The sequence below is a fragment of the Rhinopithecus roxellana genome, chromosome 10, assembly GCF_007565055.1.
Source record: "Rhinopithecus roxellana isolate Shanxi Qingling chromosome 10, ASM756505v1, whole genome shotgun sequence".
NCBI classification, from domain to species: Eukaryota; Metazoa; Chordata; class Mammalia; order Primates; family Cercopithecidae; genus Rhinopithecus; species Rhinopithecus roxellana.
In genome coordinates, this window is record NC_044558.1 from 118,733,891 (window position 1) to 118,757,363 (window position 23,473).

At 34.3% G+C, this 23,473-nt stretch overlaps 1 protein-coding gene across 3 annotated transcripts in view; it reads right to left on the bottom strand.

Annotated features, from left to right (window-relative positions):
- The window catches only part of EEA1 (early endosome antigen 1), a 164,162-nt gene that overhangs the window by 78,238 nt on the left and 62,451 nt on the right, over window positions 1-23,473 (bottom strand). Inside the window, exons 3-9 of one of the 3 annotated variants that reach the window (XM_030938814.1) lie at window positions 21,453-21,580; window positions 14,288-14,342; window positions 14,132-14,197; window positions 11,135-11,171; window positions 10,122-10,235; window positions 9,376-9,497; window positions 8,329-8,484 (exon numbers count right to left, since the gene is read on the bottom strand). In XM_030938814.1, the coding sequence (XP_030794674.1) occupies window positions 8,329-8,484; window positions 9,376-9,497; window positions 10,122-10,235; window positions 11,135-11,171; window positions 14,132-14,197; window positions 14,288-14,342; window positions 21,453-21,580 (678 nt within the window). Of the gene's footprint in view, window positions 1-8,328; window positions 8,485-9,375; window positions 9,498-10,121; window positions 10,236-11,134; window positions 11,175-14,131; window positions 14,198-14,287; window positions 14,343-21,452; window positions 21,581-23,473 lie in introns of all 3 variants that reach the window. The other 2 variants (XM_030938813.1, XM_030938815.1) reach the window with 2 other exon arrangements.

A 23,473-nucleotide genomic window follows, 5' to 3' on the forward strand; every position in this document is an offset into this window, starting at 1 on the left:
AGGCTCGTCCCAACTCCTGGGCTCAAGTGACTCTCCCACTACGGCCTCCTGGGATTACAGCCATGAGCCATTGAGCCCAGCGCATTTTAACATTTTAAAAAATGTGAAAATCACGTTTTATTTAACTAAAGCAACGGTTTGATCATTTAAAAATAATATAAGAGAAAGAGAGGTAAGCAAAGATCTTGGAAATATAAATTTCTAATACATAAAAGCTGAACTATTAGAAAGACTAAGTATTTTTTTTTTTTAGGTATAGTCTGCTGCAAATGACACTGACAAAATAACTTTCTATTAATATTTCTAATATTGCCTATTGGCTTTACTTTCCACTTTATAAATAAAGTTACAATCATTTCCAGTGTCTATTTCTTTATTACTGAATAAACTTTATAATATGAATAAGATACAAGTTTTACATTTTTTCTTGATATTTATAAATACTTATTCATATCATATATTACAAATGAGTACTTTCATCTTCAAGGGAGAAATCTCAGAAGACTACTAACTTATCGTGGCAACAATGCTATTATTCAAGAGATCTTTGGCTACTCTTCTTTTGGAAACCCCTCCAGAGCGTGTGGAACTTATTGTTTTTAAGGAATTCTCAGTGGTGGTGTATCCTCATCCATTTTATGGTGGCTTTGATTTTAAGTTTTGGAAACCACCAAGTTTATAAGAAAGGTAAGTGACTGAACTGAAAGATCAAACACTTGAGCTTATTTTATTTTAATAATTATTTTATTTAATAACCATTTTATTTTAATAACGGGTTTATTTTAAAAATCAGAAGTGATTGAACTGAATGATCAAATTCTTGGGCTTATTTTAATAACCATAAATTAACAGAATTAGTTTTTTTAGTGTGTTCCAAATGGACTAAAAGTCAATTAAAATAAGTTTCAAAAATGTTTTTAGGAATGGAGTATGTCTGAAATACATGCATGGCCTGACCTTTTTGGGAAAACATTCACTTAAATATACAAATTCTGATGCAATGAAAGGCAATCGGTAACATTACCATATTGTTACACCTTATACACAGTGCTTCAGTGTCATGTGTAACAGCTGATATGTTTATATATATATATATATAATCTTAAATAATTCAAAGAAGAAAATGTTGATATATTTATGTATTTTCAACTACACTCAAGTTAAAGCCCTACCCTAAAACCATCTGTCTTAAACTGAACATGTAACCTTGAAATGGATTTAGCTATTGCGAGTTTATTTCAAATTACTATTTCTAAAAATTTTGAATCTCAAATTTTTTTTGTTAGTAGGGTTACAGATGTTAAATGAAACATCAGGAACAATTTGACTATTTTAACTCACTATGTTTTAATCATATAGCAAAAATGCCAATTTATTACAAAAGAAAATATCACATTTAAATCCCTACTTAAAACTATCTTATCAAAAAAATTTGCACAGGTTCCTGGCACATAATGCACAGAAATAATAACAGTATATATTAAAATATAAATTATGTGTATATCTCATTAAAATATGATGATTTCATATTGAAGTTTATAAAATGTAGTAAGCCAAGTGTAAGGTCTGTCTTGCTGACAAATTCCAACATGTAGAAATAAGAATTTCTAGTAAGAATAAGAATAGAATTTTCCTTACGAAAGAAGGAAACTGTAAAGCAAACATACTCCAAAAATATACTATTTTACAGCTTTTTTGTATCCTATTTTATAGCTTTTAGATATGTTCTTACAAATGATTGCATAAGGTTAACAACTAAAAAACTGGACATTAAGTGTATCATTTACACTTTGTACAAATTTAAATATTGCAAAAACTAAGATTTTTATATAGATAAAGTCCAGCACTTAAAACTTTAAAATTTATTCAAGGGGACAATAAAGAAAGATGTGGGAAGACTTATACATCCAGAGGCAGACTTTAGTTATGAAGAAGAGGAGTGAGGAGAGTGAATTCTGGAAAGGTTTCCCCTTTTTTATTGCACATTATGAATCATTAATCTTTTACAATAATCACATATTATGTTTATATTTGGGGACAAAATAAAGATTAAAGACAGACAATAATTACAAAGGAAAAAAAGTAAATACATTCCCTCTTCAGACATCACTATGGTGAAGTTCAAAGATCTCTGTTCATACTGACTTTCTTAACAGGCCAAGCTTATATGTGCCTTGGACTTCAACCTCCTCCTGGGAATCCTAGCTCCCACTGCTTAACTCTGACTCTTATTTCATTCTTCTCACACATATCCTCCATGAGATCTTCCCCGACCACTCTAAAACTGTTCTACAGTATTCCCACTTCCACTATGGCCTATACGTGCTTTATTTTTCTTCCTCACAGCCCTTATTATTACCTGGCTTTCTATCATGATTCAGTGTACTTGTACAACGTCTGTTGCTTGATTTCCAGAAAGGATTAAGCCTTACGGGAGCAAGTATTCTGTGTTATTCGGTATTTTAATCCCCACACCTAAAGCAGTCCCTGACACTTGGTAAACCCAAAAAAACTCAGTAAAGGAATGAGTAATTATACCACCAAATAGATAATAGATGCTTATTTCCAAGGAAACAGTATATTAGATCCTATAAAACAGTTTGCATTTCCCTTGATTGTCTGAAATGCTATTGAATTCAATACGAATTTTTACTAAAAAACTTTACATTACAAAATAAGGAATGATGTTTCAAGCAAACATCCTGCTGGTGCATTAGAAAAATTATGTTCATTGCAGCACTATTCACAATAGCAAAGACCTGGAATCAACCCAAATGTCCATCTGTGACAGACTGGATTAAGAAAATGTGGCACATATACACCATGGAATATTATGCAGCCATAAAAAAGGATGAGTTTGTATCCTTTGTAGGGACACGGATGCAGCTGGAAACCATCATTCTCAGCAAACTATCGCAAGAACAGAAAACCAAACACTGCCTGTTCTCACTCTTAGGTGGGAACTGAACAATGAGATCACTTGGACTCAGGAAGGGGAACATCACACACCGGGGCCTATTGTGGGGAGGGGGAAGGGAGAGGGATTGCATTGGGAGTTATACCTGATGTAAATGACGAGTTGATGGGTGCTGACGAGTTGATGGGTGCAGCACACCAACATGGCACAAGTATACATATGTAACAAACCTGCACGTTATGCACATGTACCCTAGAACTTAACGTATAATAAAATAAAAAAAGAAATTCTTACCTTAAAAAAATAAATAAATAAAATAAAATAAAATATGGCCAAGAAAAAAAAAACTATTGTTTTAATATACTACAACTATTAGTAAATAATCATTTTTAAATGGTTGAAGCTATGCATGATTAATAAAACAAAAATGGGCATGTCTTTGAAGTTCTAAGTTTGCCTTAAAACATAAAATTGCCATATAACAATTGAAGGTGATACATTAAGGGTATTACTAATATTAAAAAGCCTCCCAAAATCACATTACCTCAAATTTAAGCATCTCCATTAGAAAGCAGAAAAAATAATAACAAAATGGTGGATGAAAGGTGGCAGACAAGACTGACAAAAGTACACACTGAGCACATAATAAAAATGACCAAACATGCCTGCAAGTCTAGTCTCTTAAATAACCATACTTTAAAAGATATTTAAATACTTTCATAGCTATGCATGGGTCTAATCATACTTATTCCATATCTACATAAGCATTTTAGTTCTTAAAACTGGGATTCAAATGAGTTTATTTGGAAAAACATAAAATTCTTTAAAAATCATTTCCATTAAATACTACACCAAATACAAGTTGATTATAGCCTAGATATTTTCAATAATGTAGACTTTTATAAATAATACTTTTTAACCTTTAAATCCTCTATTTCCAACCCACAAAACAGCCAATTGTTTATAAGAATTTTCAAATGCTTTAGAATGAGATATTTTCTATATGCCTTCAAAAATGCTCAGGCAAAAAGAAGTCAGTGTATTCGTAAGGTATGCATTCAATAAAAGTAATAAACACAAGGACATACATACTTAATAACGTACACCAGATTATACATCTTCAGCCCCAACGAGGTATACTAGGCAAATAAACATTTATTTGAAATAAATGTTAAAATACATATTCCTAAAATTGCCATTAATTTGGTTTGAAGTAAATGTTTATTTGACATTTAAAAATAATTTTTTTCTTTTTTTGAGACAGAGTCTCACTCTACGGCCCAGGCTCGAGGTACAATGATATGATCTTGGCTCAATGCAACCTCTACCTCCCAGGTTCAAGGGATTCTCCCACTTCAGCCTCCCAAGTAGCTGGGATTACAGGCATATGCCACCACACACCGGCTAATTTCTTGTATTTTTAGCAGAGACAGGGTTTCACCATGTTGGTCAGGCTAGTCTTGCACTCCTGACCTCAGGTGATCCACCTGCCTGGGCCTCCCAGTGTGCTGGGATTACACGTGTGAGTCATTGCACCCGGCCCTTAAAAATAAAGCTTCTTTAATTCCTTTGTATGTGTTTTGTTTCTGATGCCAATATTTAGGCTTGGTAAAAACGGCAGCATCTATAATAAAAATTGTTGTATTAAGTCCTATAATTCACTAACATACTTAATTGAGAATAAATAGAATTGAATTTTAATAAATTAATGAAACGTCATATATTCAGATTAAGGAAATGCTAAAAAACAAATGCAGTTATAAACAAATAAAATGAAGTAGACAGTAATTTTTTTTCATATGGAAATGGTATGACATAACTCAAAAGTATTAGATATTACCCAATACAAATATTACAACACACAATATGGCAAAATAAAAAAATTAACAATAAGTATTAGGACAAGATTAATAGCACAAATTTACTTATAAGGCAATCATCAGACCACCTAAATTAGGAGACAGCACGATAAAAAGGGAATAACACAGGCTTTGGACACGACCTGAGTTCCGACCCTAGCTTCTATGTTATGTGTGACCTTGAACAATTTACTTAACCTCATTGCCTCTCAGATTCCTCATATGTAAAACATACTTAATAGTTAACTTACAGGGTTATTAGAAACAAATGAGACCACGTTTTAAGTGCCTAACACAGTATCCAAAACCTACTGGTGCTCAAAAAAGTATGAGTTTGTTTCTAATAATAATATTATTCTGACTCTTAAGTTACCATTTCCTAAAGTTACTCAAAATATTTTAACATAGCCAAGGTCTCATTCATCACTACATATCCATTAATCAATTAAATAGGTAATAAGTATTATTCTTGTTTTATTAAAAACATAATGAAATATTAAATCACCTATTCAGTTACTCAGCACAAATAAATTCCTTTCTAAATTTATTTCCAAATACTTGAAAGGATAAACTTTTATGAAACTTTAAATGAAGACACAAAGAACTGATTTCTAAGCTGTCTTCCTTCTTTCCTAGAAATATCTTTTCTAGAAAAAAAAAAAAAAAAAAAAACAAAACCACTGTTTCCTACAATTAGCCCTGTTTGTAGGAGGGCCATGGAGGGAGACACTAAATTCTTTCACCTCCCTATCTTTCATAACTCTAGTCATAGAACGGGTGTGGTGACTCATGCCTTTAATACCAACATTTTGGGAGACTAAGGCAGGAGGATCTGCTTGAGGCCAAGGAGGTCAAGACCAGCCTAAGCAACAGAGCAAGACTCCATCTCAACCAAAAATAATTTGTTAAATAAAGAAAAACAAAAAAACTCTAATCATAGCTTTTTCATCTTAAATCACTTCTTCCCCTTAGATATAAAGGTATTTTAATCTACAATAATATAAATTCATAAAACACACTACAAATTCTTAAAAAGAATTTATTATAGTAACTCTTAAATATTACTTAGAAATGAGTAATTCTTAAATTAGAGTAACTCTTAGATAAAATATTACTTAGAAATGCCTTCCCATTAGCAAGTTATATTATATTCTCACTTTTTTTTTTTTTTTTTTGAGACAGGGTCTGCCTCTATCACCCAGGCTGGAGTGCAGTGGTGTGATCATGGCTCACTGCAGCCTCAACCTTCTGGGCTCAAGCAATCCTCTCACCTCAGCTTCCCACCTAGCTGGGAGTACAGGTACATGCCACCACGTCTGGCTAACTTTCTATAGAGACAGGGTTTCACCATGTTGCCCAGGCTGGTTAAACTCCTGGACTGAAGCAATCTGCCTGCCTCAGCCTGCCAAAGTCTTGGGATTATAGGGGTGAGCCACGATACTCAGTCTATATTTTGTTAAATGGCAAGTAAACATGTAAATTTATTTCCTTGTTAATACTCTATTTGTTTAACAAGTATAACTCCAAAACTTGCAGCTGGAATAAGTCAGAGAGGACTCAACTTTAAAATATGTATTCCTAAAACTGCCATTAATTTGGTTCTATTTTAGTCACCATAATACATTTATTTTAAATTTTCAAATAGCATTTAAGATATTTTTTAATCAAGAGAGTGTAATTTTTTTTTTTATTTGAGAAATACCAGTAGGCAGACATATCTAATCAAAAATAGTTCTTACTGAAACAAAGAAATAAATGACTAGGTTCACCCAGCTTTAGGTATTTTTACACTAAGATCTGAATAGAACTTTTCCTCATGCGACTTCTAATTCAGCCTCTCTTTGATTCCACATTTGTACTTACAGATTACTCATTGTCTTTTGCTCATTAATAATACCTGTAGAACAAGAACTTTTAACTGGCTTCAGTAAGTTCATGAACCACCTGAAATTGTTTGAAAATTTTTGGAATTAAGTGTTATTGGGCTACAAAGGGTCAATTTTGGAAAATCTGCATCCAAATATCGTACGTTAGAGAGTGAAGTGTTAGGCATCACAAGGCCTTACATGCCTATGTGTGTTATATCCACAAACTTTCACCATCCCTTTCCATAAGATAAAGAAGAAAGATTTTAAAAAATGAATTAGACATGGGTTATCTATAATACGTATACCCCAAAGCTTGATGACATGTTACTATTTATGAATAGAGTGGCTTTTTAAATCACCAGTTACAAAACTCTAAGAAAGAGATTCAAATTAAAATGTCACGGTAACAACTTTTTAAACTGAAAATAAGAAAATCAGAGGTCTACTTTACATAAGGGAGCTTAAAGACTACAAATAATAGTAGTCATAACAAAATGTCTCCTATAATAAAGTAAAAAGGACACAGACTAGGATTTTTAAGGAAATTTATTTATTATACATCTTAGAGTTTGTTATATGCTGACATAATTATACAAGGGATTTACAGGCCAAAGTCATGTCATGTAAGAAATAGTGGAAGAAACTGAAAATGTTTATCTTGGAAGAGAAAACACTCAGAGCAAATATGAGCAGTCTTCAAATACCTCATGTGGAAAGAGGAACAATTTATTCTGTGTAATTCCTAAGGACAGAACTAGAACCAGTGCATGTAAATTACAGAGAAACAAATGTCAGCTCAATAGAATAGACTTAGGAAGAAATATGCACACCCTACGCCACCTAGCAAGGACTATGGATCACTTATCAGGGTTGCCATAAAGGGAAGTCCTGGATGGAATGTTAGACTAGCTCCTTTTAAGACTTCTTTCAAATTCATAATTCAAAGTCTATCAATTAGAAATAAGCTTATGGCCAGGCGCGGTGGCTCACGCCTGTAATCCCAACACTTTGGGAGGCCGAGACGGGCAGATCATCTGAGGTCAGGAGTTCGAGGCCAGCCTGGCCAACATAGTGAAGCCCCATCTCTACTAAAAATACAAAAATTAGCCAGGTGTGGTGGCAGGCACCTGTAATCCCAGCTACTTGGGAGACTGAGGCAGGAGAATCGCTTGAGCCTGGGAGGTGGAGATTGCAGTGAGCTGAGATCACCCCACTGCATTCCAGCTTGGGTGACAGAGCAAGACTTTGTCTCAAAAAACAAAAAAAGAAATAAGCTTATTACAAAATAAGCCTTTCTTAAATATTTTTTCTAAACAAAATTGGTAATATAATTGTAGAAAATGCTATCATTGTTCCTTTATTTCTACCAAAGACAAACTCAATTACCATTGATCAACTAACCTTGAGTAAATTTAACCTTAAATATCATGTCAGCCATATATATCATTTATTAAACAGAATAATAATCTTTATGCAAATATTCTTCTCTTAATGTCTAGCTTTATAAAGCAAAACATACTGACTGTAAATATTGACTATAAACAAATATTATTCAGATTAAAAATGAAAGAAAGACAAATACTTTGATAGGCCACTCAGAAAAATCTCAAATCCTGGCTTCACTCAACAGTATACACTAGACAAACTAATATGAATCACATTTAAGTACAATGAACTTCATTACCTCTGAGCTAGCATATTGTGACTGTAATTTTTTGCATTCATCTTTGAGTTTTTCAGATTCTCGCTCACGTTCCAAGGTCATATTATCCATTAGTGTTTGAACTTGCACCAGTTCCTTCTTTAGCACAGCAACATCTTCTATACCAGGTCTCTGAAGCTGTGAAGCAACACATTTTAATTAAAAATTAAAGTGAAAAACTAAAATAATATACATTTTTAGAATAATTTCACTACAAAGAAATCAAAAGGGAAACAATCTTCAATATCAATTTTTAGACTCCAAACACCGAACACTGATATCTTCTCCCACAATAAGCCACTTCTTCCCATCCTACCTTGCATTTAATAGTATTACTACTCAAGGTGCAGTCTAGTAAATTCACAATTATCTGTACCACTTTGTTTTCCTTTCCTTCACAAACTACATCTATTGGTCATAACACTGACTTGAAAATGCCACATTCCTTCTTTTCCTATCCTAGGAATAAAAATGAAGGAGCAGATGTAAGCACAGATGCTGCAGGTTGGATGTAGTTAATTTATATATTTATTGAGAGCTAAATAAAGGAAAGAAAGTCAAGAACAGATCCAAGATTATTAAGTCTTGGGAGAATATTAGAGAAGTATGATTCCAATAACAGAAATACAGTAATGAGGAAACATGATTACTTTGATTTTATACCTGTTGAATTTGAAATTAAAGCTAGAAATTCAACACAAAGTACCCTAAAAGCAGACGAATCTGTAAAACTAACATGCAAGAGAAGACCAGGATCAGAGATGCAGATATGTAAACTACTAAAATTACAGATGATATTTACATAGAAACAATAAAAATGTTAAGGTAGTAAGTTATGTATCATAACATTCCATTTTTATTTTTAAAATCATATACAGAATATATATGCAGGTGGTAGAATATAGGGAATTGCTTATTTCCTCCATTTCACTCAAATTATATTTTTAAACTTTTTCCTTCAGGGTATGTATTTTATTTTTAATTTAGAAAGGTGTAAGAGTACATCTCAATAAATAATTCCTAAATTACCAGTTCCGTCTTCAGATCTCGAATTACAGTTGCCTCTTTGTTTAATTCTTCTGTCATATGTGTCACTTTTTGTTCAGCAGCTTCTCGGAGACTCCTTTCTTCATCATACTTTGACTTTATATCTAATTAAAGATAGTTATATAAATATTAGTTTTATGACATTAAGGGAAGGGCAGTTTTATAAGTTCCCATATATTACTCTGCATATCTGTATATCGCTCTAATTCAAATTGACATTCCTTAGATAACCATAAATATATACAGTAAATTTATACTTTTAATTACATAAAATGAACTTAAAATTAATTGTTTCTGACTACATAAATTTCACTCAACATTAATAATTAGCATTTTAATGTATACTTAATCACATTTTACCTAAAAGCACATGTTAAAAAATATATATGTGATAGTATAACCAAGTATTACATTTATACTATATTATTTAATTCACTTCTTTAAAATGTTCCTTTTTAATCTTTAAGCATGTCATAGAAGAAAATGTATCTTCTCTAAATTTCAACATGAATCTACAGAGAAACACCAGTCCTTTGACGGAGGACAGCTAGCGGACAAACAAAATAATTTACATAGCAACTCTGAAATCATTAAATTCCATTAATCACCATTTTAAGTCTATCACAGATGCTTTAACACACTAAAATACTATATTTATTGCTAGGGTATATAATGGCAAAAAGGTAATGAGACTGATTTAATGGCTAAAAAATTCTAATACAATTTACCTGCAATTTCAGTAGCAAGTTGGGCTGCTTTCTGTTCAAATAAGTCTTTCATTTGCTTAATATTAAAATTTTCTGTTTGGGCTTCTTCTAATTGCTGTTCCAAAGACTGTAGTTCTACAAAAAAATGCCATGGTTATTCAAATACCATGTTAATTACATATGCTAAATTGTTATTACTTATATTCATTACAGTTGTAAAGATGATCAACTTAAGTTTATTATCCAATTACAAGTAGAGTGTTTTGACATTTCAAGAAATTAAGTATATCTGCTTCATTTAAGGTATAAATCATAACTTAAAAACATAATACAAATGAAAGGAATATTTAGAATCACTGCCAAATAATCTATAAAGATTTGATTAAAAGTTATTTTAACATTTCACAGTTCTTTTTCTATATCCATCAACTGACCCAAAAGGAATACAGTCTTTTTTTTTTTTTTTTTTTTTTAAAGATGGGGGTCTCGCTATGTTGCTGAGGCTAATCTCAAACTCCTGGGTTCAAGCCATCCTCCCCTATCAGTCTCCCAAAGTGTTGGGATTACAGGCATGAGCCACCAAGCCTGGCTCAAAAACGAAAACATTCTGCTCCTCTGATAAAATTAGTTATAAAGCAGGAAGAATTAGAAACGGTTAAGATCAAGGCCTCAAAATTTTTAATTCATTAAACTATGCAATCAACTCCTAATACTTCATCATAAAGAAAAGAAACTATCTTATTCTTAACATAAACTTAAAATTTCATTAAACAATCATATTAATGTAATATTCCAGAAGTTTACTCCTTACTTCAAAATATAATGAACTAAGAAAACTAAAGTTTTAGTTAACTGATTAAATTATGAAGTTCACATGTAACTCTCTAAACCTAGAATAAGACCATTATCTTCACTGTTTTAGAGTGATAAAGCATAACCATGAAACAAAATTCATTTAGCAGGCATCAAAGAAAAAGAAAGGAAAACAAGAAGAAAAAGAAAACTGAAAAAACATCTGCTTTAAGTAAAGTTACCTGCTGATGAATCAGTCACCAACCCATCAGGTTTAGCCTCCTCAATTAAAACAAAAGACATAAACAAATGAATTAAAAGGAAAAGATAAGACTGTTAAAATTGTCAATTTTAAAAATCTCGAAAGTCACATTCTTTGAGGTAAGTAGTAAGATTTGGGTGAAAATCTAAATTTGGTAGTTTCCACTCTTCCAGATCTGTAAGAGACCAGCAGGCAGACGAGCATAATGATCTAACTTCAGTTTATTAGTTCTAACATAGTTTTTTTGTATGTTAATAAATATGAAGTTATTGTGGTCATCTTAAATTCCATGAACTCAGTAATAAATAAATAGCACAATTATTGTAATTATAAATATAGATTCTAAAACAAATACTTAAGTCAACTGGCAACATTCAATCGTGTTAGCATGTAGCTCTGAAATAATTTCAAACCCTAACATAGTTTGCTACATGGATGCTATATATTTTGCTGTAATAAGAACTTGGAGTGTTATCCCCCTCCACTCAAGCATGTGATACCTGTTAGACCCCATATGTGAGAACTTGGCATGAACTTCTCCTCTCTTCAGTAGTATTACATCAGACCTTATCATACCCCAGATCTGAGCTACTGACCTCAACTACTGGACTTCAAAATGCATATTAACCAAAGAGTCTGAAAGACACTTTGAAAGCTTAGGTCATGGCAGGCTGCACTTTATCAGTTGCTTTCTTTCAGATTGGCAGCTCATGCTGCAACAGGACCACATCCTGCTGGCCTTTGAGCCTTGAGTCTTGCCAGCCAACACCTACATCTCCTCTAGCAGGAGGAGATCCCCATTGTGCGGGATCTCCACTGTTTTAGATGCCATCTCTCCAGAGAGACTGCTCATATAAAAAGGCACACCTCAATCCTTTTAGACTTTATTTTTCACAAAAGCCTGCTTCCATCCTGATAGATGACTAGACTTTAATAATTTTGGAGCTTATTCACTATATAGTTAGTATACCTCATCAATTGATATTCCCCACAAGATTTGTTCATGTTACTTCTCCCCCTTTAAGCACTGTGAACCTAAGAAAATTTCTCTTTGGCAATAAACCATGCAATTTGTGAAATCATACTTCAAATCATGCTTTTTATTACAATCAAACACAACACCTATAATAGTTGAACATTTGCATTAGTTAAAACATGCTATCAAAACTATCACTACTAAAAAAATTGGCTTTATAAGCATAAATTTTTAATTCAGGACAAGTCAACTTTAAAAGAAGCAGAAATAACAGATTCCATATGGCTTAATTTGTCACATGCATTAGGAACAAAATAATATACTACTTTGGCATTATTTTTGTATTTTAGAGAATTATACCCATCTGAAAGAGTTTAATAAGGCATTTCCTAGTATATCTGACTTTTTGTTTCTCTTTACATTGAACTAAGACATACTGATTGCAAAGAATCGTAAGTATTTAAAATATATTTCCCCCAAAAGGTAAATTTCCTGCCAAGGTAACTTACACCTTGCACCGTGGAGAAGTTATTTAAGTGTATTAAATGTGAAATAGTCATCTCAAATGTAGTAAACAATTACCACTCTGTTTTCAGATACAGAAAAGAATACAGCCCATATTCGATTAACTATTAATGGCATCTGTACAAAACATGAGTAAATGAGCTGTAAGTATTTTAGATTACTAAAAACTTCTTTAATGTTAACAGAATCACCAATTAGAGAAGCTGAATAGAAATAAGATTAATTATCTTGTCATTTACTTATTTGTTTTTGTCTTTTTCAGTCCAACTGCCTATTCTTGGTGCAAAGGCTTTAAAAAGCAAAAAAGGTTCTCTGAAAGTCACAATATGATAAGATAATATGCAAAGGGATTATTAATTACTTTAGAAAAATATTAGAACTATTGCTGAAGGGTAACTACTTTTATTCTTACAAATGATGACTGTGGATTTGGTAAAATTTCAATAACCTTTGATTCTTCCTCTAATTTCAGAATAAAACTAAAATAATTTCAGCATAAAAATAATAACTAAGGCATTTACTTAGAAAACACATTAAACTACACAGAAACTACGACATCAAAAAAATCCTATTCAGAGAGAACCACTTTTGATACTGCAGTGATTTTCTTCTGTTTTTTTCCATGTATTATTTTTATGTAAAGTCATAGAGAATATGCGTGTGTGTGCATGTATGTACAAATACATATTTTTTAATTTTTAAAAAACATTGTTAATAGAACAGGTTTCTCAGTTTTTAATCTTCACTAACATAGCAAATAATATTACTAGCTATAAGTAGCTAGTAATATTTTTTCCCTACCAGCAGACACTTTAGTCATTATCAATTTGTCAGAAACTTAAATGCTTTGAAGACTCACTACTGTTTGAACCTTTTTTTATTCTTATTTTTTTTTTGGCCATTTAGATATATTACAAAAAATTAGAATAATACAGCCTGATTTTTAAAAAAACAACATATAGGTACCTGATTCTTTTTTTTTTTTTTTTGAGACAGAGTCTTGCTCTGTTGCCCAGGTTAGAGTGCAGTGGTGAGATCATAGCTCAACACAGCCCTGAAATCCAGAGATCAAGCGTTTCTCCCATCTCAGCCTCTCAAGTAGCTGGGACCACAGGCACATCGCACCACACTCAGCTAATTTTAAAATTTTTTGTAGAGACAAGGGTCTCCCCGTATTGCCCAGGCTGGTCTTGAACTCCTGGCTCAAGCAACCCTCTTGCCTCGGCCTCCCAAAGTGCTGGGATTACAGGCATAGGCCCATCTAGTAACTGATTTTTAATGGTACACCTTTAAAAAAATTACATCTTCACTCTTCATATATTTGTTTGCATTTATCAGAATTACAAAGACTATACACTGTAGGCTATTAGGAAGTTATTTATATCAGGCCGCCACCTGCTTGCAAAAAGGTATTTAGTTTTCAACAATAAAAATAAACAACTAATAAACATGCTTTAAGTATTTAAGAGCAATTACTTGCTGCTGCAGCCCTTGATATTTTTCTAATTCCTTCTTTAATTCTTCCGAGTACCATTTTTCTTCCTAATAAAAAAGATTTTTAATTAGTAAATTTAAAAAGAGGTATTACCTGAAACACTGAAAATAAAAAGGTATAACAATTTTTATTCTTACCTTAAGTGAAGCCTGTAGGTCTTGGACCTCTTGTCTGAGCAGTGTTACATCATCTCTAAATAAAAATGGGGGGAAGGAATTAATAGTTAACATCCTTTAATTAAAAAACTTAAGAAATCATGACTAGTAATTGTATATTAGCATTATAGGTTTTTCAATTCCAAAAAAAAACTATGAAAGATTTTATATATAATGGCATATATATAAAGCCCTTAGAAAAACAATTTTATTTGTAAAGCTCATTGTTTATAAATGGAAAAACATTTTCTCATGGAAATAACCATAAAACTGACTGGTTAAGTGCCCGAGCCAAGAGGCAAAATGTCTCCCATTAATTTACTAACAATAAGCATCAATGGCTTCCTATTGTAATTAGCATAAAATCTAAACTCATTAACATGGACTATAAAATCTGCATAATCTAGTCATTGCCTTATCACTCTCCCCTTCACTCATTTAGCTCTATCAACATTGGCTTCTTTTTTTCACACTGAGAAAAAGCCCTGGTTCACTCCACACCACCCTTGGTTACACCCTGATTCTACGATCTGAGTAGAATGCCATCCGCAGCTTGCACATTTCGCAGCCGCCGTCTTGCTGCTGCTCCTTTTCAATGCCACTTCCACTCACCGCCACCAACACCAACATGAACAGGAGCTCAGCAGCTTCCACTAGGCATTCATTGAGAAGGGCATGTTCCTCTTCACCTTAGAGTCAGTGGGGGAAGGCCACCCAGATAAGATCTGTGACCAGATCAGTGATGCTGTCCTTGATGCCCACCTTCAACAAAATCCTGATGCCAAAGTAGCTTGTGAAACTGTTGCTAAAACTGGAATGATCCTTCTTGCTGGGGAAATTACATCCAGAGCTGCTGCTGACTACCAGAAACTGGTTCGTGAAACCATTAAACACATTGGATATGATGATTCTTCCAAAGGGTTTGACTACAAGACTTGTAATGTGCTGGCAGCCTTGAAGGAACAGTCACCAGATATTTCTCAAAGTGTTCATCTTGACAGAAATGAAGAAGACACTGGTGCTGGACACCAGGGCTTGATGTTTGGCTATGCCACTAATGAAAACTGAGGAGTGTATGTATGCCTTGAACCATTGTCTTGGCATACAAGCTTAAAGCCGAACTGGCAGAACTATGCCATAATGGCACTTTGCCTTGGTTATGCCCTGATTCTAAAACTCAAGTTACTGTGCAGTACATGCAGGATTGAGGTGCTATGCTTCCCATCAGAGTCCACACAATTGTTATAACTGTTTCGCATGATGAAGAGGTTTGTCTTGATGAGATGAGAGATGCCCTAAAGGAGAAAGTCATCAAAGCCATTGTGCCTGCAAAATACCTTGATGAGGATATAATCTACCACCTACAGCCAAGTGGCAGACTTGTTATTGGTGGGGCTCTGGGTGACACTGGTTTGTACGACTGGACGGAAAACCATTGTGGACACTTATGGAGGTTGCGGTGTTCACGGAGGAGGTGTCTTTTCATGAAAGGATTTTATACTAAGGTCAACCGTTCCGTTGCTTATCCTGCTCATTCAGTGGCAAAATCCCTTGTAACAGGAGGTCTGTGCAGAAGGATTCTTGTTCAGGTCTCTTGCTCTACTGGAGTTTCTCATCCATTATCTATCTCCGTTTTCCATTATGGTACCTCTCAGAAGAGTGAGAGAGAGCTACTAGAGATTGTAAAGAAGAATTTCAATCTCCACTCTAGGGTTATTGTCAGGGATCTGGATCTGAAGAAGCCAGAGGACTGCAGCCTATGGTCACTTTGGTAGGGATAGCTTCCCATGGGAAGTGCCCAAAAAGCTTAAATATTGAAAGTGTTAGCCTTTTTCACCCATACTTGTTGGCGTAGGCAACAGAGAAAGCTTCGAGCTCTGAGGGAAAGGGCCCTCCTTTCTAAATTTTCCTGTCCTGTTTCAGTGCCTGATCAGTTGTAGTCACTAGTCAATGACATGAATTTTAGCATTTGTGGGTAAGTTGGGCTCGCTATTCTGTCCCTAGGTGTTTTGTTCATCGATAATGAATTTCATGAGCATAGGTGATCCACGTAACTGCCTAGAAACAACACTGTAGTAAATAATCTTAGGTGTTTTGTTGGGCTTGCTATTCTGTCCCTAGGTGTTTTGTTTACCATTGTAATGAATTTAGTGAGCACAGGTGATCCATGTAACTGCCTAGAAACAACACTGTAGTAAATAATGCTTTAAAATTGAACATTTGTGCCCTATGACCCAATGCTCCAAAGTCCTAATTGCATTGACTTTCCCACCAAATGGTGAAAATGTCCTTGTAATGTGCACATAAAGTACATGTAGTTCCACTTATAGCCTCTGTCTGGCAATGCCACAGTTCTGTCAGCATGAATTTGTAATGTCTTGAGCTCTATTATGAATGTGAAGTCTTCCCCTTATCCTCCCTGGAACTTGATCCATTTCTAATTATGAGCTCTTTGTCAGGGAGTGTTCTCTATTTGATCAATCTTGCATGTAATGCAAGTTCCCAGATGGAGCTCTAGCCTGACATCAAAAAAAGGCAGTTACCATTAAACCATGTCCCTGGTGCTTATGCTCTTAATTGCCACCTCTTTAACAGTACCAAATCAAAATCTCTCCACTTTCAGCTGTATTTTGGAGGACGTACATAGTAAGGTTTTAATTTACTAAACCAATCCTATGCATGGTTTCAGCACTAGCCAAACCTCACCAACTCCTAGCTCTAGAAAAACAGGCACTTGGTACCTTTATGGTACCATACAGTGAAGTCACAGGGCAGTCCCTGAGGGTCTGTAGGTTGCACACTTTGGTACCAGGTAACTTTTTTTCCTTTATAAGAAAGTCTGAGTACTCCACACTGCACGATAACTCCTCCCAGGGTTTTAATTTTGTTTTATTTTCAAAACCAGGTCTAATGAGTTTTCTGAACAGCTGGTGTAGCTACAGAGAAGTCAGCTTCCTTCAGAGAGCAGTGTTTTTGGCAGGGAGGAGGAAATTCCTTCATATTTGAACATTTTCTAATTGCTTATTTATTGTATTCTGGGGTATGGCGTAAGTACACAGAAGGCATCACCTCAGATGGCAGCTTTCAAAATTCTTTTTTTCTCTCAATACCATGATTACCATGATCCCTTTAACAACATATTTCCAGCATTCCTAGGTAGGCCAAGGTGTCCTACAGAAAAACCTTGGGTTAGACCTACCGGGGGTCTGGCTGAGTGTTAACAAAGGGAGGGCAGAGCTGGTGCAGCTGGCCATGGAGAAAGCTGACTTGGTTGGTGTGATAGAGAAGTCAGCTTGTTTACATGCTTATTCCATGACTGCTTGCCCAAAGCAGAAAGTGCCTTTCAGGATCTATTTTTGGAGGTTTATTACACACGTCTGGTTCTCAATTCCAACAGTTTAATGAAGATCTAAATAAAATGCTAGGTTCTACCTTAAAAAAAACAAAAAAAGAAGAAAAAGCTCTGTAAAAAGGGGGGAAATACACACATACACACACACACACACACACACACACACACACACACAGACAACCCTGCTTATTTCTGTTCCTTTGGGTCTGGCATGCTCTTTCCCGTCTGAGAAGCTTCTCACACTCTGTTCCCCTCACCTAAGGGTCAAACTGACAAAGAATGGTGAACTGACCATTCTAGGCCTTTCTGCGGGAGAGAGATTTCATGAGGAAACACCATTATAAAGAATTATTATTCTGGATGTCAGGAACATATCTTTCCCTGCTGGATTCAAATTCATCTTACAGATACACTCAAACAGGTACAAAGGATATCTCCAAAGGAACTTACATGATGTCATAAGTATGCAAAACACAACAAATAACCTAAATAGTCATCAATCAAAGAATGAGAAAATTCCATGCTATCATTAAAAAGATAGGATAGGTCTATCCAAATTGATATGAAAGAATCCATAAGATACAGAGAGAAACAAAAGGTACAGAACAACGTAGAATTGCTAACTTTTATATAATTACAGATATTTATATATTTATTTATATGTAGATATAAGCATATGAATATATAAGCATAGAATATCTCTGAAAGAATACATAAGAAATTGACGAAAAAAAGAGGCTAGGGAAAAGGGGGTGGCAAGGGCTCAATTTTCACCATAAACTTTTTTGAACAATTTGAATTTTGTACTATGTACATCTACATACATACATTTAAAGATCTAGTCTAAAAAAGCTCACTAATGCATCAAGCTTCAAATATTTGATGTTGATGAAATCTGCATATAAACTGATGAACAGAGGGCTTTAAAACAAAAAGGTTTCATGACCCACCTGAGTCATGTGGACTTTCGATCTAAAAGACATATCCTGCTCATAATCACATATCATCCAAAGTGTTACAGAGGAGTAGAATGCAATTGTCAGAAACTGAGGCGTAGGAAAATGGGAAGAGGAGATACAATAAGATAAAAATGGAAACGCATGCAGTAACTATTCTGTAAGCAATGAGAAGCCAGCAAAAATTATTACTTAAAGCAACATCAATCAAATTTGCATTTTAAGAATATTATTCTGGCTGGGCGCAGTGACTCAGGCCTGCAATCCTAACACTTTGGCATGTTGAGGTGGGAGAAGTCCTTGAGAACTTCTTGAGGTTCCTGGGCAACATGGCAAGACCCTGTCTCAAAAAAAAAAAAAAAAAAAAAGTAAAAATTAACCAGGCATGTTGGTCCATGCCTGTAGTCCCAGTCATTTGGGAGGCTGAGGCAGGAGGATCACTTGAACAGTAAGCTATGACTGCACCAGCCTGGAAAACAGAGCAAGATCCTATCTCTAAAAAAAAAAAAAAAAAAAAAAAAGGATTATTCTGGCAGCAATATGGAGAAATTAATTGGAGGAGTACAAGACTAAAGACAGCGAGTCAATTATAAATATGAAAAAACATTTCTGAGTGAGATTTAAAGCCTAAAATGAACTACAACAGTAAAAAATGTAAAAGAATATATGTTATTAAGGAAACAGAATTAACTAAACTTTATGATATATCAGATAGGGGAAGGAGGAGCAGATGTGTAAAAATGAGCACACCTACTTTCCTGGCTTTACTAACTGGGTAGAAAGATAATGCTGCCATTCTCCAGAAGAGTAGACAAGAGTAGTGGGTTTAGAAGAAAACAGAATAAACTCTATTTTCAAAATGTCAATGATGAGGTGCCTCGGGAACATCTGAGGGAAGGTAACTAATAGGCAGGTTGGGAGATAATTCTAGGTTGGAGATGTGGTTTAGGAGGAAGTTATGGATGTAGATATTACCCCAGGTAGACCATAGAGAGAAAGGGCAGCATACAAAACAGATCAAGAAAAAATTATCACAATGGTATGTCATCTCAGAAGACTAGAAGGAAGGAGAGACGGCAAAGCCAAATTTTGCAGTGGTTGTTGTAGATAGTCTACAGAGATGACAATCAAGTTCTTCCTTTCCTACACACAAAATCCACTAACCCACTAAAAGACAAAGTTTATCTTCAGGCCTCATGAATCTGACCTGGCACTATGACTACTTTATCCAATAGAATGGCAGAAGTGATGCTCTGACACTTTTGAATCAAGCCTAAAGAAGATTGGCAGCTTCTGCTTCTTTCCTCTTGGAACACACTATCTTGGAACGAACTATCAGTTTGTGAGGAAGTCCAAGCAGCTATATAAAGAGGCCCATATGAAAGACAACTGAAGCCTCTGGCATAAAGCCCCAGATGAGCTCCCAGCTGGCATCCAACATGGAATTCCAGCCATGAATGTGAGGCCATTTTGAAACTTCTGGTCTTCCTACAACCCCAGTTTACCTCACTTAAAGAGGTAAACTTAAAGAAGAACTATGCAGTCAATTCAAAGAATCATGAAAATTAATAAACTGTTATAGTTTTAAACACTAGGCTCTTTGGGTAGACTGTCAGACAGTAAAGATAATCAAAACAGAGGTCAAGCAAAATAAGAACTGAAAATAATCCAGGTTACTGTTGGCCTTCAGAGCTACTGCCAGAGAATGGTAGGGCAGAAGTCAGGCTTCGATTAACTAAAACGCTAAATGAAAAGTTAAGAAGAACAAGGGTAGACCGTGGATGCCTTTATGTTAAAAGTTCATATATTGGACATGGTCTAATTCATAGTTGAAACACAACTCTATTAAATTGATATTAAACATAAAAACATTTATAATTTAATATAACCACATATTTTTAATCTATTTCCTAACAAATGACAAAAGAATAGTGGCCGAAATTATTAATTCACACATAAAAATACCCGAGAGCATTAACAGTCATATTAAAAAGGAAGATCCACTCTTCCCAAAAGCACTGGTTTTCTCACATATTTTAATACAGTTTTTTCCAACATATTTTAATACAGTTTTTCCCACATATTTTAATTTAAAATGGCCATGTTTTATAGTTCTACATTATTTATCAACCACAAAGTTTATGTGGTCATCAAATTTTCCTTTACATAGTATTCTTTGTGTTACAGCAGATTAATCAACCAGTAAGTTTTTTTTTTTTAGGAGAGCATAAAAATAATTTTTTACAAGTACAATGAAGTGAAGCTTTTATGCCCTCAGTGGGGACAAAAGACAAGAGTTCTCTCCAACAGCGGAAGAAATGCAAAGTTATATTGTTGAATGCTGTTCTAAGTAGTTATATTTTAGTTTACTTTTACTTCTTAAAATGACGAAGACAACTTATCAAAAAATACAATGTGTACGTGTGCTTATTGCTATACTGGTGATTATAAATGGAATTTTTAAAATTTTTAATTAAAAATTAAATTTTAATTGTTGGCTAAATTCATTATTTTAACAACTTACTATAAAGTCATGTAAGCAAATAGTATCTTATATTACACACAATATGCTAACTATAATTTAACCTTCTTTCGCTAACTCACAATCTTCATTAAAAACATACCCTATGTACCGTATTGTAGTTGCTGGCATAGATAGTTACTGGTCAAGGATTGAATAGTTTTTAACAATAATGGAGGAAGGATATGCTAAATGATGACAGATTTAAATTAAATAATACAAAAAGGTTACTATTTTCATAAACTAATTAATCATGATTAAACAATGATATCACATGCATATTCCATAACATTATACTTCAAAATTATCATACTGTACCGCTTCAAAGCAAGATTAGACTCTCCTCCATGACCTGAGTCATTACCAGCATCATGAACAGCTTCATAATGTTTGAAAAGTTCATCAGCAGATCCAAGAGATTTCATGCACTGAGGACATATGAAACCCTATAGAAAGGGGTAGAAAAAAGTTTCAAAATAGTATTTAATATTATGAAACAACAATTTGCATATTATTAAATATCATCAAATATCTTAATCATACCAATGGTGCCATTAGGTAAATTGTATCTTATGATATCAATCCCAAATTCTTGTATCATACAAAGATACTTCACTGTCTATTCCAGTTGAAGTTTACAAAACACAAAGAAAGCCCTTGCAACCATCTTTAGGTTAGATAAATTAATAGCTGGAGTATCCAAGTCTAATCTGAAAAGTTAGTTCTAATATAGATTAGTTGAGAAGATCTGCCATCATATCCTTCCATTCTCTAGATATCCATATTAGTAAAATAATATCTGTTCCAATCTACTTCACAGGAAGGCTAACAAAAAAAAAAAAGATGATGAATCACTGAGGGGAAAAAAAGTAATTCATAATCACCACAGAGTTCAGATATCTACAATGATAGACCAGTATTCTAGTCAGTAAATTTCCTTGCTAATCTACAGCTAACACAGTAAAGGCCTAAAATTAGTGTGTAGCCCCACAAAATATAAAAAACAAATACAACTATATAACTAATCCCAGAATTATTATATGGTTAAAACTATCAACTAGAGTACTATGTTACAGATGCTGATAAAGATCCATGTTTTACAAATTTTAGATTGCAATTCATTAATGAATCACGAAATCAACTTACTGGGTTGCAACTTTTTTTTTTTTTTGAGAATGAGTCTCACTCTGTTGCCCAGGCTGGAGTGCAATGGTGGGATCTTGGCTCACTGCAACCTCCCCCTCCCGGGTTCAAGCGATTCTCCCTGTCTCAGTCTCCCAAGTAGCTGGGATTACAGGCGCCTGCCACCACGCCTGGCTAATTTTTTGTGCATTTTTAGTAGAGACAGGGTTTCACCATGTTGGCCGGGCTGGTCTAGAACTCTTGACCTCAGGTGGTCCACCTGCCTCAGCCTCCCAAAGTGTTGGGATTACAGGCATGAGCCACCATGCCCAGCCACAATTTTTTTTTTTGGAGACGGAGTCTCACTCTGTTACCCAGACTGGAATGCAATGGCACAATCTTGGTTTACTGCAACTTCCACCTCCCGGGTTCAAGTAATTCTCTTGCCTCAGCCTCCTGAGTAGCTGGGACCACAGGAGCATGACACCACGTCCAGTTAATTTTTTGTATTTTTAGTAGTGACGGGGTTTCACCGTGTTAGCCAGGATGGTCTGGATCTCCTGACCTCATGATCTTCCCGCCTCGGCCTCCCAAAGCACTGGGATTAAAAGAGTAAGCCACCGCCCGGCCCTGGCCACAACTTTAAAATAATAATTCTCTACAACAAAATATATTAGAGTTCATCATATGTAGTAAGGATGTTTTATTAACTTTTGTTTTGAGTGATGACAGAAAAGTGTGTTTCTTAAGTGGTTGCTATCAAAAATATTTGAGAAGCACTAGTACAGATAGCTGTTAGATACAGGATGGAATGTATAACAATAATGATTATTTTTAAATTCCATACTATGTGCTTTCCCTATTCAACCTTGTTTAAATTTCTCAATAATTTGTTAGTATTATTATTTCCATTTTATAGAAGAGGAAATTAAACCTCAGAAAATTACATTACTTTCCTAGAATCATTAACCTAACTAAACCAAAAGATGCACAAGTCTGCTAGACAAATCCCATGTACTAATATGCTATTCTATCTCTTAAACTCATTGACTCACCTTATAAATGACTACCTTAAAAGAAGCCCTTTTATCTAACTTTTTAGTGACTTTATTCAAAAATATGTATTGGCTATAATTTTCAAGTGTTATCAGAGTTCTCTACAAGATACAAATGGCAAAATATATTCTTGGCCTTCAAACTGAGAAGGCAAAATATAT